Below are 14,602 nucleotides of genomic sequence, written 5' to 3'. Positions count from 1 at the left end.
CTACAAATGGAACATGTTGACCCGATCTGATCCAACCTATTTAGACCCGAATCGACTCATATTAAAGAACTTATGGAGTCGGGTCGGATTTTAAGATTGGACCCATTTTATTTTTTAGACAAGTTTGGATTTACTAAATTTGGATCTGATCAGACCTAACCTAATTCATTTGATTTTTGAAAAATTTTGAATTTCTAACCTAAGGCCCGACCCGAACTTAGAAAATCCGTTAGGTTCGTAAGCTGGAGCCTATCAGGAAAAGAGTTGCGAATCTCATGGAGGGCATTTTGCTTTCTCAGATGCAGTTAACGAATCAGAAAAATGAAAAATACAAGATCGGATTGTGCTGATTTTACGACATCTTTCCTAAGGTTTTATGCATCATTTTTCCTCCTATGTTTATATGCTGGAATCATCTGTCTTCGACTCAAGTGGGAAAGCGTCAAGTGGGATCCTAGGGAACTCAAGTATTTGCATCTGACTGACTCAGGTTGTTACTACTGCTGCTACTGTGATGCATTAACATTGAAGAATCCTGTAACTCATGTGCTTCTGGATTCTATCTAGGCATCGCTTGGGGAATCTAAGAAGGACAGAGAACCTGAAATGTGCCAATCTTTGTGAAGTCCAATGCTCCCAGTTTCCATATAGAGGGTAGAGCTAGTAAATGGTGGAGGTGGATTCGGGCACTTTATGAAAAAGAGAGAAGGTGACGGGGGTGGATCAGAAGCTAGTGCTTGGAAATCTTTTTGCAGAGAAGCGTGCCCAGATCTCATACGATTTGGTATTCAAAGAAAGAATTTGAATTGTCTAACAGCTTCGAGAATGTCGGTGTATATATCTATGGATACGAGACGGTCATGCATGACACTTTTGGATATCCTTCTAAGTGCTCTATAGGGCTTGATGAATTGCTTGGTCTGCATTCATATCATTGTTTGTACTTGCCATAGTCAAGTATTAACCTGGCAATATTTTTAGTTTGTTAGCATTTGCCAGTGAACCATTGTCTCTTTAGGTGGTTAATGTTATTGGAGTTGTTAGAACACTTTAAGTAAGCATAATTAATCTGATAGGACTGATGTGGAACATCTGGTTAATAAACTGTGACTCTTAGAAAGGTCCATGTGACAAACCATTTTTTCCAATCCAAACAGCAGATGAGACATTTTTCCTTCTGTATTATGAGATATTTTTTAATTCCATAATAAAGATTGTGGCAGGCTTCCAGTTGAATTATGTAAATTTCATCATGATACAACATTGTTATTCTTCGAAATATGCATGAAATTCCATTTGTTAATAGAGTCTCCACTTTTCTGATGTATTTAAGGATGTTTCGCTTGGACTAGTTAGTCTAAAATGTGTTTAAACTTGTTCATCTTGGTAAAAAAAAATTTCAGATAAAAAGTTCAACCTTAAAGTAGTGAATTATGTTTTTTTATTATAAATTATAATATGACCGATCTGGATCCGAATTTTTTGGGTTGAGACCAGTCTATACATGGACCTGACTCGACCCAAATGACCCATTAGGTCAAAAATTATAGCCATGGACCCGACCCGATCTACTATTGAGTTGGGTCTAGATCCAACATTAGGGCCCGAACAAGCAACTAGATTGGGTCGGGATCATTTATGATCCGGTCTGAATCGACCTATTTGCACCCCTAAGGCAGATTGGCTGGCTCTTTTCTCTCTCCTATTTAGAGTGACTTGATAGTGATAGGACTTGAGTTGGATAAATCCCAACTGCTAACTCCACATCCTAATTTTTTATTATTATTTTATATAAGAATGGAGCAGCTCTACTCTCGAGCATCCATCCAATGTTGTTTGACTGTCCTAGGGTTTCATCATGTCGTAAGCAAGTGAGGGCGAAAGTATGATCTCATAATTAGAATCTCAGCATAAAATCCCAAAGCTACTTAATTTTTCATTTTTTGGTTCAGGAGCCCGATGCGGTTCAGGAGGAGACACCAGTGAGAGATTGAGCATCTTCTACCGAGGCCCTATGAAGACCAGACAGTGGATTAACTGCATCTTGCTGCCTTACATTGCAGGGTTCGCATATTATTTGGGAGAGGGCAAGTCCCAAATATGGAGCTCATGACCCATCCCAAATCAAAGTGCCCGTTACTTGCCTCGAGAAATACTAGATCTTCAATTAAATTTCCGGGTGCTGAGAAACACTAGTCTGACCATAGGGAGGCAGATATAGTGGCAGACAAATTGCAGAGTGGGAAAGCACAATAAGCAGTACAAAACTGTGGTGAAAAAGATATCCTCGGAGTGGGTTTCATTATTAGGAACGCGAACTCTAGGGTCGTGGCTAAAAGCTGCCAGGGCAAGTCTTCGACATGCTCAGTATGTGCTCTCAGCTAATTCAATCATCTTGGAGGATGACCCGACTACAGTTATCAATTGAATTTAGAAGGGTCCGAGAGTCACTGCTGCTGACCATCCCTTGATTCGCAATATCTGAATGATGATGAAGGACGGAGGAATTGTCCAGACAAAACATGTATTAGAGAAGCCAACGGGGCTGCGGATTGGATGGCCATGTACATGGCTAATCATGCCAATAGCACCCTGTGGATGAGGATTGGGGAGCTGCCTCGAAAGCTCCGTGATATTTTGTCTTTCAATTTTATTGGATGCATCCGTACATGTGTTGTATGAATTACCCGATCTAGCAAAAAAAAAAGAAAAAAAAAAAAAGAAAGGTGGTACCGGGCACGTTGTATACAAGAACCTGATAAATACCGCATCTTAAGAAAATGCTTTTAGCCATCGAGTCTTCTTAAATATGAATGCACAGCTCTGCAAATCCAGTATTTAGAGCAATAGACAGTGTTGGGTTGTTATCAGGAAAAAATGCTTATTTTGCCCTCGCTGATTCAACCAAAACCAGTTATCACACACTGTACACCATCCCTCACATAGCATTTTCCATGCAAAAAAGTGCATCTCAGATGCTTATGACTACTAGCAGGGATGACGGTTTGACCAATCACTGCAGTTACTACTAGAAAATTGCATGTTTCTTCTGAGGTTGCTTACAAAAAGTTCGTCAGGAGAAAAATTTCCTTTTCAAACAATCAAAGAGCCAAAAATATTACAATTGATGTGGTGTAAAACTGTAAATACGAATCGTAAGAGGCGTATCACAATTATACAACTGAATGCCGACAAGATCGTATAGTTATTTACATATTGTATAGGGTTGCCGTCATTCTGTTCCATAAAGAATCTCTGTTCGAATTGCTATACACCTGCCATCATCCAGAGAAAAACATTAAATATATGAAGAAATTATGGCCCATTAAATAGTCAAGCTTACCTAATTCTTACAAGATGCTGGCATACATTGCACAGGCAGCTGCAACCTGAATCTGGTGAGAAGATATCCAACTTGTAAACTAAAACGAGTTCTGCCAAAATGACGAGGACGAAGAACATGGCTTAGCCTCCCTTCCAACAACAATTCATGGATGGGATGGACGTGCAACTGCTTAAAACGCTGTACTCTCTCTTTTCGTAATCCTATGATGAAGAAGATCCTAAATATTTCTCCATAGATTCTTTTTTATGCTCTGGATCAAGGCTGCAGTTCAAAACATAATGTTAGCAAAGAGCATCGAGTGGCTGGGTAGTTCAGTAATGCCAATTCCTAAGGAAAAGAAACAAAAGTAAAAAAAACGTCTACTTCACAGTGAAGTCTTCACTACTACTGAAAGCTCTGTGCACCAACACGGTTTTTGAAACGTTGTCATACTTAGAAAAAAGGGAAAACAGAGTACCCAGAGTATTTTCTGTCCAGTTAGTCACCGATTCCTACATGATCATTATATTTTCAATTACCATTCAAAAAGTACCTTAATCTATGTTGCATTGGTACCAGATTGCTAAACCTATGCAAGAAACATGACAATAAGGATTCTAATTGTCCAAATCAGACACCAAAGACTCCAGTCTCATTAAATAGTTCTATTCCAGTTTTGTACTTGTTTGATTGAAGAAACTGAATACTTCAAGCACCTGTTTTTTGCAAAGAGCTATATACTTGATACTCTTCTACTTTATATTAATCATTCTAGTACCCAACATTGACAGATGTACCAGTTTCCATGTAAAGTAGAACTCATCTAACAGGCAGGACAATGGCTGGTGTATTTTCTGGGTTATGTCCATAAAGTGGAAATGGTCCTGCTGAACTTATGAAATTGCCTGGATTATGACATACAGTGTACTTGCACAAGGTGTATAAATTAACTTAACAAATATTTCCACTTAAGCAATTCATGTGAAGAAATAACCTGTTTCTAAGTCCAAGAAGTGCACAGTGCATTGCACGAGCAGAAGCAGAGACAGGAGCTACAGCAGCAGCAGGAGCTGCTCGCAAAGCAGCGGCCAGAGCTGATCCAGCACCAGCACCACGCTGGTAAGCCTTTAGAGGAGTCCCAAGTAGAGCAGAGGCAGTCCTACTAAGGCCATCGCTAAGACTCTCATAAGCCTGCAGACAAATAAGATGGAAAAGACTTGTCAAGCTACATAAAGCCAAAGATGACATGAAAAATGGCCTATAAGCAGAACAGATCTCACAAAGACTGGAAAATGGGTCAATCATGCAAAGCAAGCATGGACGAGGACATCTACCATGCAGAATGACATTATCAATGACATTCTGCTTAGCATAGAAGCTAGTTCTAACAAGATAGCTTGATCAATTGGCTAATTTTACTGATAAAAATCCAGGCACATGAACTTCAGCAGTAAACAAACTTCATGCTCTTAGATGTAAGTCAAACCCCCTCCTAATTAAATCTTAGCAACTTTCAGTATCACCTTATAGTTTCATTCTCACTGAAAGGAAGAAGAGCAAATAAGTAAGGTGGAAAACCAGACTAATCAAACACAAATTCCCAAGTAATAAGTCACAAAATATTACAGTGGCTTCTCCTATCTAGATATTCTTCCCTCCATGGTAAAGAAAAATATCTAAATAAATGTGTGGGGGCAATTTGATGCCCATACTTACTAAAAGACACAGGAGTACAAGGGCAAATATAACAAAATGAAGATCAAGATCAAGGCTTACCAAAATTTGCATCTTTGTGGCCCATGATGAGATATGCTGAATCATATTAAAATGAGATGTTTATAAATGGCAAAGGTGCATCGTACTGGCACATACTACAACCGTCTTGAATTGTGTGTGCTGTATGGCATTGATACTGAACAAAGACTCAACATGGGAGTGTACCATCTTGGTACGCCAAACTGACCTCCATACGGGGAGTACCGACACTATACTAGCATGGTACCGATATGGGATCCAGTATTGAGACAGCAAACCTTGAATGGCATTGAAGAATTCTGAAATTTTAGCTGTGAACCAAACATTCATCATGGTCTTATAATGTAATGTAGTCCAAAGATGGCCCAGGGAGAGGTTAGATAATATGATATCAAAAACCAATGATTGTGAGAAGTGATATGAATGTTCTCATTTCATAGGACATGCTTTTGTAAAGGAAGCAAGGTTAAAATAACATTCATAGAATCGAAATTATATTGATGGGACAAATATTATTTTGTTTATGAATTTGTTGGATGGATCAAAAAGATAGGCCATGAAAATTACAATAGTATCAAAAAGTTGTAATAGAGATGATCAAGGATTAAGAACCCAAGAACACTAGAATGTCTCACCAATACCATACCATTCCATAGAATAAATGATTTGTAGCATGGGTGTGAGGCACCGGTTCAGGCATGGACTAGGAGGTTGGCCATCTTGATAGGCATCGGTCGGGACAAGCCAATATGCTAGCTTGGTTTGCTAGTATCAATTGAGACAGCTAGATCCCATTGTTTTGAAAATTTAAAAAAACTCCTTGCCCCTTGTTCTCTTTTCTCAAGAGAGCGGCTAAGATAGACTTAAGTATTTCTAGGGCCAAGCTAGATTTGGTGATTGGGTCGATGGTTTATAGCAACATCAACATAGTAGGATCAAACTTGGATCGGTTTGATCTTGGCCCAAAAATCGTAGCTTGAACCTAGCCCACTAGCAAAAAAGAGGGCCCAAACCTGACTTGATCAGGCCTGAAGAAGTTCAACTAAACGAGCTTAGTGTGACCTAACTCAAGCTCGGACCAACTTGAGCCAAATAATGAAGCAATGGCTCCCACAGCTAGGTGGGAGGTGAAAGAAAGGAAGATTAACTAGATGGATTGGAGAGGCGGGGGAGAGAGAGGGAGAGAAGGTACGTCGTCTCGATACTAAGCCTCGTATTGGTGCCATTCTATCACTATGTTGGTATGTCCAGTATGACGGCCAGTTCGGCATACCAAGTGTCGGTACACTCTCCATACCATGTATTAGTACCGAACTGGTACGATATGGTATACTCTATACTGCTCGTTCGATATGATATCGCATACCATAGAGCGAGGTGCTTTGGCATCAGAAGGGTATGGACACAAAAATGGAGGGATGAGAGGACGCAAATGGGGTGTTGTTCTAGCAACTAGGATGGAGGTAGGAGAGGGTGCTGGAGGGATTGGAGGGATGAGAGAAGTAGCTGCTCTAATGGCCATGAGGAGAGGGAGGGGAGAAGTAGATCAAGAGAAGGGTGACTTGGTTGATGCATGGGTAGTCAAGGATGGTCGGCCGTGCCAAAGATGGGTTGGGGGAACGGGAGAGGTAACAAGCGTGTAAAAGAACGAGAATGGGAGGAAGATATGAGAATAGATTTTAGGATTTTTAGTAAAAAGTATATATATATTTATAAAAAGATAAAATAATTCTATATAATTGAAATTGGATTTGATTCTGCAACGTTTGGGTAATATGTGGTAAGTTCGAGCCTAGTACGATTTTAATTCAATCTAGTGTTTTGAACCCTCTAACTTGGACCAAACCAGATTGGCAATCGGGTCATGAGTTCGTGGTTCGATGTATCGATAAAATATCTTGTTCCCTTGAGTCTCCATGTTAACATCACACTCCTCAAATCTCCGATACTTGACCATCTTCAATTCAAATCCCCTCTAATTTCATCATTGCCATTAAGCCTCCTTAGATGGTCCTACTCTTGCCGTCTTTGAGCCTCCACATGCCATTCTCCTCGAAACGTTGCCATTGAGCCCCCCAAGCCGTCCCTACTCAACTTGCACTGTCAAGACCCTCATTGGCTGCCCTCCTCAAGCCATCAACATCCAGCCGTCCACATGACATGCTCCTCTCTCTATAATCGCAGAATGGCCGACAATCCGACCACTTATCCCCTATACTCACCATCAATCTCCCCTTGCTGTCTGTCTTCACCTCCAAGACCTCCCATGTTAGCCCTTGCATTAGCCAAAGGAACGAGTATGAAGTTTCTAGCAATCGGCATAAGAGATCGAGCTTTTTTTTATTTTTATCCCATTCCCTATTCTTTCTCACCAGTTGACCCAAAGGTTTTTCTTGTTTGATCAAGGCAGCTTGACGGTTGAATCACCGAGGTTAATGGTAGTTAGTACTATATGGTAGAATTTATAAAGTTTTTCTTGTTTTAGAATTTAAAATGTTTAAATATAGCCGGGGCCCTGGATGCCTAGCGATCGGCACATTAGGGGAGTGCTTGCCCGGGTTTCTCGGCCTGGTATCCTGCACCTCGCGTTTATGATATCTACATTCAACTGTGCCCCGGAGACACGACCCTGAGACCAATTCCTCCTTCGAGCCTTTTTTCTTCAAGAAAATACTGACTCCCGAGGCGATCAGCCAAATTCTGCCGTTCCCGGCTGCATTCTCCACAGTAATGAATTTACAATCCTTTCCCAAGCATCTGGTCATTCTTTTTCATTATAGATTTATTTTAAAACAAATTTTAAAAAATAGTAAAATAAAGACAAATTATATGGTAGTTAGTACTATAAATTAAACCCTTGGAGATGACAATGTTGACAAAAAACATATGTAGAATGGTTAAGTCTAGCACCAATAAATAATAAACAAACAAACAAACAAGAGGAAAGAACTTTGGACCATCTCATATAGAAAGACGACTGTTTGAGATAGTTGGGCATAATTTTAAAAATAAGAAAAGATTCATGACCATATTGTAGTATACGGGTCATTATCAACATAGATTAATTTTTGACAAATAACAATACAAGCCAAAATGCAATGGTTTAGGCCATAACAAAAGGTACAGAAGTATGTGTCCTTTCATCACAATAGCAATACACCAGCACCAAAATCCATATGCACCACTTTTATGGTAAAGTATGGAGGGCTTTTTTATCCTTGATCTTAGTTTCTTTAAGTAGTATATAGTATTTTAAAATTTTTATCTTGAAAGTCAAGCTTTCTTTTCTTAGTTAATTGCTTTTGTTATCTGATCTAATTTTGATCATGCTAGTTTGTCTATAGAATTCTTTCGATAGAACAGTCTGCATATATAGAAGTTCTCATCGGCAAAAAAATAATGTTATCATATGGTTTAGGATTCTACATTAATTTATACTTTAAAATTTAAATAGATTAATTCATGTTTGATTGTTCAAACAGATCTATGTCCTACTAGAATGAGTGACCTAAATGAAGATGCAACAGTTTTTTGTATTGCATCTTAGCATGGTAAACTTAACTTTTAATAGTGTCATCTATTGTAACATGCACTTATGTAAGTGTAATTGATCCATCAGCATGCTACAAATACAAGCTTATCCTGAATCAGCATAACATACACATTCATCAAATGAACATGAAGCACTAGCGTTGAATGAGACACAAAAAAAATGAATCCAACATAAACCCAATCCTTATTTAAATGAGATCCCAAGTGTTCTGAACCATAAGAAAGAAAAGTTTGACGTGGTCAGAAAATCCATAAGAAGGTACCCCAAGAAAAAGTTAATACTAGGTGAAATATGGCCGAAGCAGCAATTAGACATGATCACAAATGGGTTTATACATTTATACATTTTCTTTCTGGATTCTTGAAGATACATGGAAAAGTTATATATGTGATTAACAACATGTGTGTGTGTCAAATGTGTATTTGTATGGGTGTGTGTGTGTGTTGTGTGTGTGGGTGGGTGTGCGTGCAATATGTTCAGCAGAAGTGAAAAAAGGAACTCATATAAGAAAATCCGAACACAGACTTTTTAATCAGCTACATGCCATTAACCATATTGTTGATCTGAATGAAAAAACTTGCTTACTTTGTGAGGAGCAACAATCTTTGAGGGATTAAAATTTCTTATGGTTATGAGCTATCTTCACCAATTGTTAGAGTGCAACAAATATAGTACGTTTTAAATCAGTCTTCATACTCTGGCAGAATTTTGGAATTGAAACTATGGATATACGCTAGGTGAACCCTCCTAAGATAGCAAATGTCTCTTCCATGGAACAGTATACCGCATGCATAGTCTCGTTCCAATGCTTAGGATGGTAATTGCAAGGGGATAAAATGTGCATTAAAGCTCCAAATAAACCACCTACCCTTGTATATGGTGTGCAAAAGCGGATTTAACATTGGGTTGGGTATGCAAAGCAAAGAGGGAGGAACCATAACTCCCTCTCCTCCTCTCTCTCTCTCCCTGTGCGATTGTCGCCTTCTGCTACTCAGCGAGAGACAGGAGGTGATGGCGAAGTGGTCAGCATAGCTCCTTGCCTTTTTTTCCATTAACACTTCCAACCACCATGCTTGAGGCCACTACCCCTACTTTGCTTCCACCTCCTTTGACACTACCCCACCACCTCCTTCTTTGACACTGCCCCGCCTTTGTCCCACATCATTCAATGTTTCGATGCTTGTACTAGGGATGGCAATTTATGACTCGACCCACAATTGACATAGTTTAAGAGGTTTTAGGCTTGGAAATGAGCCTAGGCTGCAAACCGGTCAACTTGACTACGAATTGGATTGGGTTTAGGTTTAACAGTCATAACTTGTTTAACCCATTTAATAGTTAGGTTCTGATGCAACCTGGCTTGTTTATATCCGATTAACCTGTTTAACCTATTTAAAATCCATATAAAACTTTTATAACCTGTTTATCATAATTGGACTTCCTTATTAAACAAATTATGCGATTGGGTTGGGTTACTTGTTTAATAAAGATGTTGCATTAAGATTTGGATTTTTGACCTATTTAATAAATAGGTTGTATTTTGGTTGATATTGTTTGACCCAACTAGCATCCGACCTGACCTGACCCGACCCAGTTGCCACCCCTACCTATACTAGTGTCAATTTTCTATTGGAATAGTGCGGTAGTGGTGGTACGGTACCATCCCATTCCAACGGTATTTTAATCCTAGTTCTAGATTGTTGGTATTTCTCATCTTTTATCTTCAGAATCCTGAAAAGAAACAATTGTAATCAAAGGGAGCTCAAATATTTCTTTGCATTTTTCTTTTTAATATATTAACATTAGTATGAACATTTCAATCTAATTTGAAAGATATTAGTCTAAGCAAAGACCTAGCATATATCTAATATACGGGTTCTGGAGGTTTATAATTTGTAATCCAAGCCTTTATTCACCAAGTATAACAATTCTTACATATGGTATTCCCTTAACCTTTCATAGTCATGAACTCATTATATTGTCCTCCTTAGTTGATCCTGAGTGCAGCAATTTTTATAGTTATTGCTATTAGATACTCGTGGGTTGCACAATCATTAGACACAAACATCTAATTCTATCAAATAATAACTAATGTTTTTCTTTCTTATCTACAAATTTTTTTTTCAGAACTTTGTATATATAGTCTATTAGTGATTTTCCTTCCATTTGATTTAGGAGAGAATGATGGAGGCCATCCCCAGATATAGAGGCCCAAGGTCACTAATAGTCATTTTAGATTTAGCTGTTTATGACTATTATTGAAAAACAGACTTTATATAATTTGGCTAGAAGCTTGACAAAAAAGTGTCTTCTGGATCACATGATATAGTCAATACGATAAGCAAAATACTTATAAAAGGTTCATTTACCTTTTCAAAACACTCAAATCCTGTACATTCAAACTCTCAATTTACAAGCACTATTCACCATTCTTTTCATTATGAGGTTCACTCCTTCAACGAAGATTTGAATAGTCAATGAACTTGTACTGTGACCATATCTACAACCTAGACATCGGAAGTTGAAAAATGTTCTACATGCATATTTCAAACAAGAAAATAAAGCATAACAAATCAACCATATGCAGCATGTACCAATGTATCGGTGCATTTCATATGATACCTATGATGACCTGCACAAGCGTGTATTTAGTCCCACATCAAAATGCAGGGAGTGTGATGATCCATGTTGGCATGTCTAGTCCCATACCACGTGTGTGTTGGGGAGCTCTTCAGTACTTAAGTAGGGCAAGGACCTTCTGGCTAATCTTGAGGTGAGGTCTTAGGTCACTACCAATTGTGCTGGAGTTGATCCAACCCATGCCCATGTGGACCAAAGAACACTTGAGCACAAGCTAACCACAATCTGGTTGTGATGCTTTTATTGGACCCTTCCCTCGACGAGGATGCTAGGGCTTAAAGCAGAGGACAGGTGGAGGGAAGTGTGATAATCTATATGAGCGTGTGTTTAGTCCCACATTAGAATAGTAGGAGTGTATAAAAACCCGCATTAGCGTGTGTTTAGTCCCACATTGAGTGTGCATTGGGGAGGTCTTAGGTACGCAAGTGATGTCAAGGGCCCTAATTAATAACCTTCTAGCTAGCTTTTTGGGATGAGATCTGGTCATTACAATGCTGCTCATTCCGAATCTATTCCTCGATTTTGAAAAAGGTCAATTATACTTTCAAAGCCCACAAGATGCATCCAGCAATTCCGTTAAGGTTTTAATAGTAGTGAATAGTGATTTTAGGGTCTTCAATTAGGTTAAAATATTTTATATCCAATGTTACATAATTTATAACTAAAGTTTTCTTTATTGTTGTGTAACAAGGTATAATCATCAATACACATCCAAGATGATTAGGAATGCAAATTTTGTTTGTGAAAGTGAAATATGATACACTGTTAATGCCAGAATTAAATGAACACTAAAACTAATTTTAATCTTTACATATCTTATGTTGGTTAGCAGTACTTTATCAGTACATAATTAATTGTTAATACTATAATCACAACTAACAAAACTAATCTTAAACTTTAGATATCTTTTGTATGTTAGCGTCTCTTCATGGGATGCATAGCATGATAGCATGGTTCATTATCTAGTACTCTAGTGATGTAATAACTCTCCAATTTATCTTGGAAAAAGGAAATCTCCGTTAATGTGAATTTTTTCTTTCCCTGCCATATCTAGGAAAATTAGTTTTCTTTTCCATTTTTACTACTTCCTTTTGGACTTTTCAAAAGTTATTCAGGTCTTTTCATTGAGGAACTTCAAGTATCAGCTAAGATCTTTACTAAACCCCAACTTGTGATTGTGGCTGATACCTCAAGCCACAATACATGAATAATTAGTTTCATATCAGATCAAGCTTCACATTTATGAGTAATTTATACCCAACAATCAATTATTAAAGCTACCTCTAAATCCTATGCTTAATTCTGCTTATTTGAAACCAAGTGAGCAATATTAACAGAACAAACATTTGAAATATCAAGAAGAATGTGTTTTACAATAAAGTCATAGTAAGTTAGTTACACTGTTACACTACTCAAGGAAGTCTACCTGCTGGATCCCTTGTTGTGCATCTTCAGGTTGATTAGATCGTACATTACTTTTTCTTCTGCTTGTTTCAGATAATGAGCCAGATGTCGGAATGCTCGAAAGAACGTATTCTGTTTGAAGCAAGATATCATGGGCTCCAGATGCCAAATGCACCCCTAGCCCAACAGCTTCAATTGAAATGCTTCTAATAAAAGCCATTGCACCTGTCAAATATGCCTCAATCAGTACATTTTAATTATCATTTGCTCAAAATGCAGAAGTTTGAGAAACAAGGACACTGCAGCATAGTATGCTCAGACAAAAAGGAAAAAAATCAATTAAATGAAATTATCCATTAGGATTTATGCTATATGAATAGGGCCTGAGCTCCAAAGACTAGATGCAGCAGGCATTGATAAGAAACTCCTGTGCAAAATCATTGTTGCTAGACAATGGAACTAGTTCTGGAGGCATAGAATAAATAAGGAAAAGGTCATTACTCAGTTATGTTCCTGTCAACTTAGGGCCTTGGGAGGGGAAAACTAGCAACAGACCTAACATTTGGCATTTTTTTATACAAAGTGACTGCCCCAGGACTAGAAACCATGCCATTGAACTTGCCTCCCAAGTATTTACCATTGCACAAAGCAATGGCCCCTTTCTCGAGGAACATAATACAGATGCAAAATACAGGAATCCTATGAGCAAGATTTGTATGCTCAAAAGACAGAATAATGCACAAAAAATTCTATTCAACCATGAATAAAACAAAATAACTTGATAAAGAAAAATAAAGAAGCTTAGGAATCATACTACAGAGCGAGAAATTGAGGGAAAGCAATAAGGGGAAACACGCACAATGTTCATTGGAGCAATTTGAGGGAACACTTTTTTCTCCAATGATGCTATTGAAAACAATTATGTTCCATGAGAATATAAGTTATAGTTGGGCAGAAAAGCAAGGGACCATTTTCCCTCATCTAATCAAAAATGGCATAATGGTGCATTACATGCATCATATTCAAGGTTATGTGGTACCTTCAAAGACAGCATATTAGATGAAATAAAAACCCAATTCAATCAAAAGAACATTGTTACATTATATGTTAGCTAATATTTTATAATCATCAGATATTAAACACTGAATTCAAGATTATGGATTCAAGTATTCAACTATTAAATTATCATTTTAATATTGAAGCAGACTAAATAACTGAAGAGTATCTAACCCGGCATGAAACCACAAAGCTACTTTTGAGGTCACTTAGGCTTCATTTGGTCAGGGTATGTTAGATTACAGGAAACTATGATGATTTCTAGGAATCATTTATTTGAGAAAATGATTGTGGGGAAAAATAAATTTTACCATGTTTAGTTGGTGGAAAAATTACTGTGGAAATGGCACAGGAAAGAGATTACTATTTTTAGTTGGAGGTAAGCTTATGTGGGAGTATTGCTAAATTTCCAAGTTCCAAAAATAGTGCTCTTGAATAAACAATACAAGTAATGACATTTGTGGGTTTCAACAAAAAAGTGGGTCATTTCCGTCAAGCAATTTTAGATTACCTCTACCTGGTAATTTGGCTAGGACCCCCTTGGTGGCATTTATTTTACCTTCTTTCTTAGTAAAATAGGCATGGGACCTACTATTTATTTTACCATCTCTCTCATCCTCACATTGTACCAAGCATGGTAATCTGACATGGAATTTATTTTCCAATGCCAGATTACCCCCAACCAAACGAACCCTTAAGCATTTGGTGGTTGCATAGGTACTTATTCGAGATATAACTAATTAATGTTCTACTAACAAGAGTTTTACGGGGTAAATTGATAAATTAATTTATGTTAACCATGGTCTAGAACAAGGTAACTTTTGGGAAAATGTAATGCATTGGACGTGAAGGGCATAATTTGTAATGGT

At 37.9% G+C, this 14,602-nt stretch overlaps 1 protein-coding gene across 3 annotated transcripts in view; it reads right to left on the bottom strand.

Annotated features, from left to right (window-relative positions):
* Positions 1 to 3,022: 3,022 nt before the first annotated feature.
* The window catches only part of LOC103715027 (autophagy-related protein 2-like), a 32,759-nt gene continuing 21,179 nt past the window's right edge, over positions 3,023 to 14,602 (bottom strand). Inside the window, exons 11-14 of one of the 3 annotated variants that reach the window (XM_008802524.3) lie at positions 12,700 to 12,902; positions 4,320 to 4,516; positions 3,344 to 3,607; positions 3,023 to 3,275 (exon numbers count right to left, since the gene is read on the bottom strand). In XM_008802524.3, the coding sequence (XP_008800746.2) occupies positions 3,547 to 3,607; positions 4,320 to 4,516; positions 12,700 to 12,902 (461 nt within the window). In that variant the 3' untranslated portion in view covers positions 3,023 to 3,275; positions 3,344 to 3,546. The remainder of the gene's footprint in view (positions 3,276 to 3,343; positions 3,608 to 4,319; positions 4,517 to 12,699; positions 12,903 to 14,602) is intronic. The other 2 variants (XM_008802525.4, XM_008802526.4) reach the window with 2 other exon arrangements.

Source organism: Phoenix dactylifera, chromosome 11 (assembly GCF_009389715.1).
Source record: "Phoenix dactylifera cultivar Barhee BC4 chromosome 11, palm_55x_up_171113_PBpolish2nd_filt_p, whole genome shotgun sequence".
NCBI lineage: Eukaryota > Viridiplantae > Streptophyta > Magnoliopsida > Arecales > Arecaceae > Phoenix > Phoenix dactylifera.
Note: the sequence above shows the minus strand (reverse complement) of the source record. Positions and strands in the feature narration are given on the sequence as shown.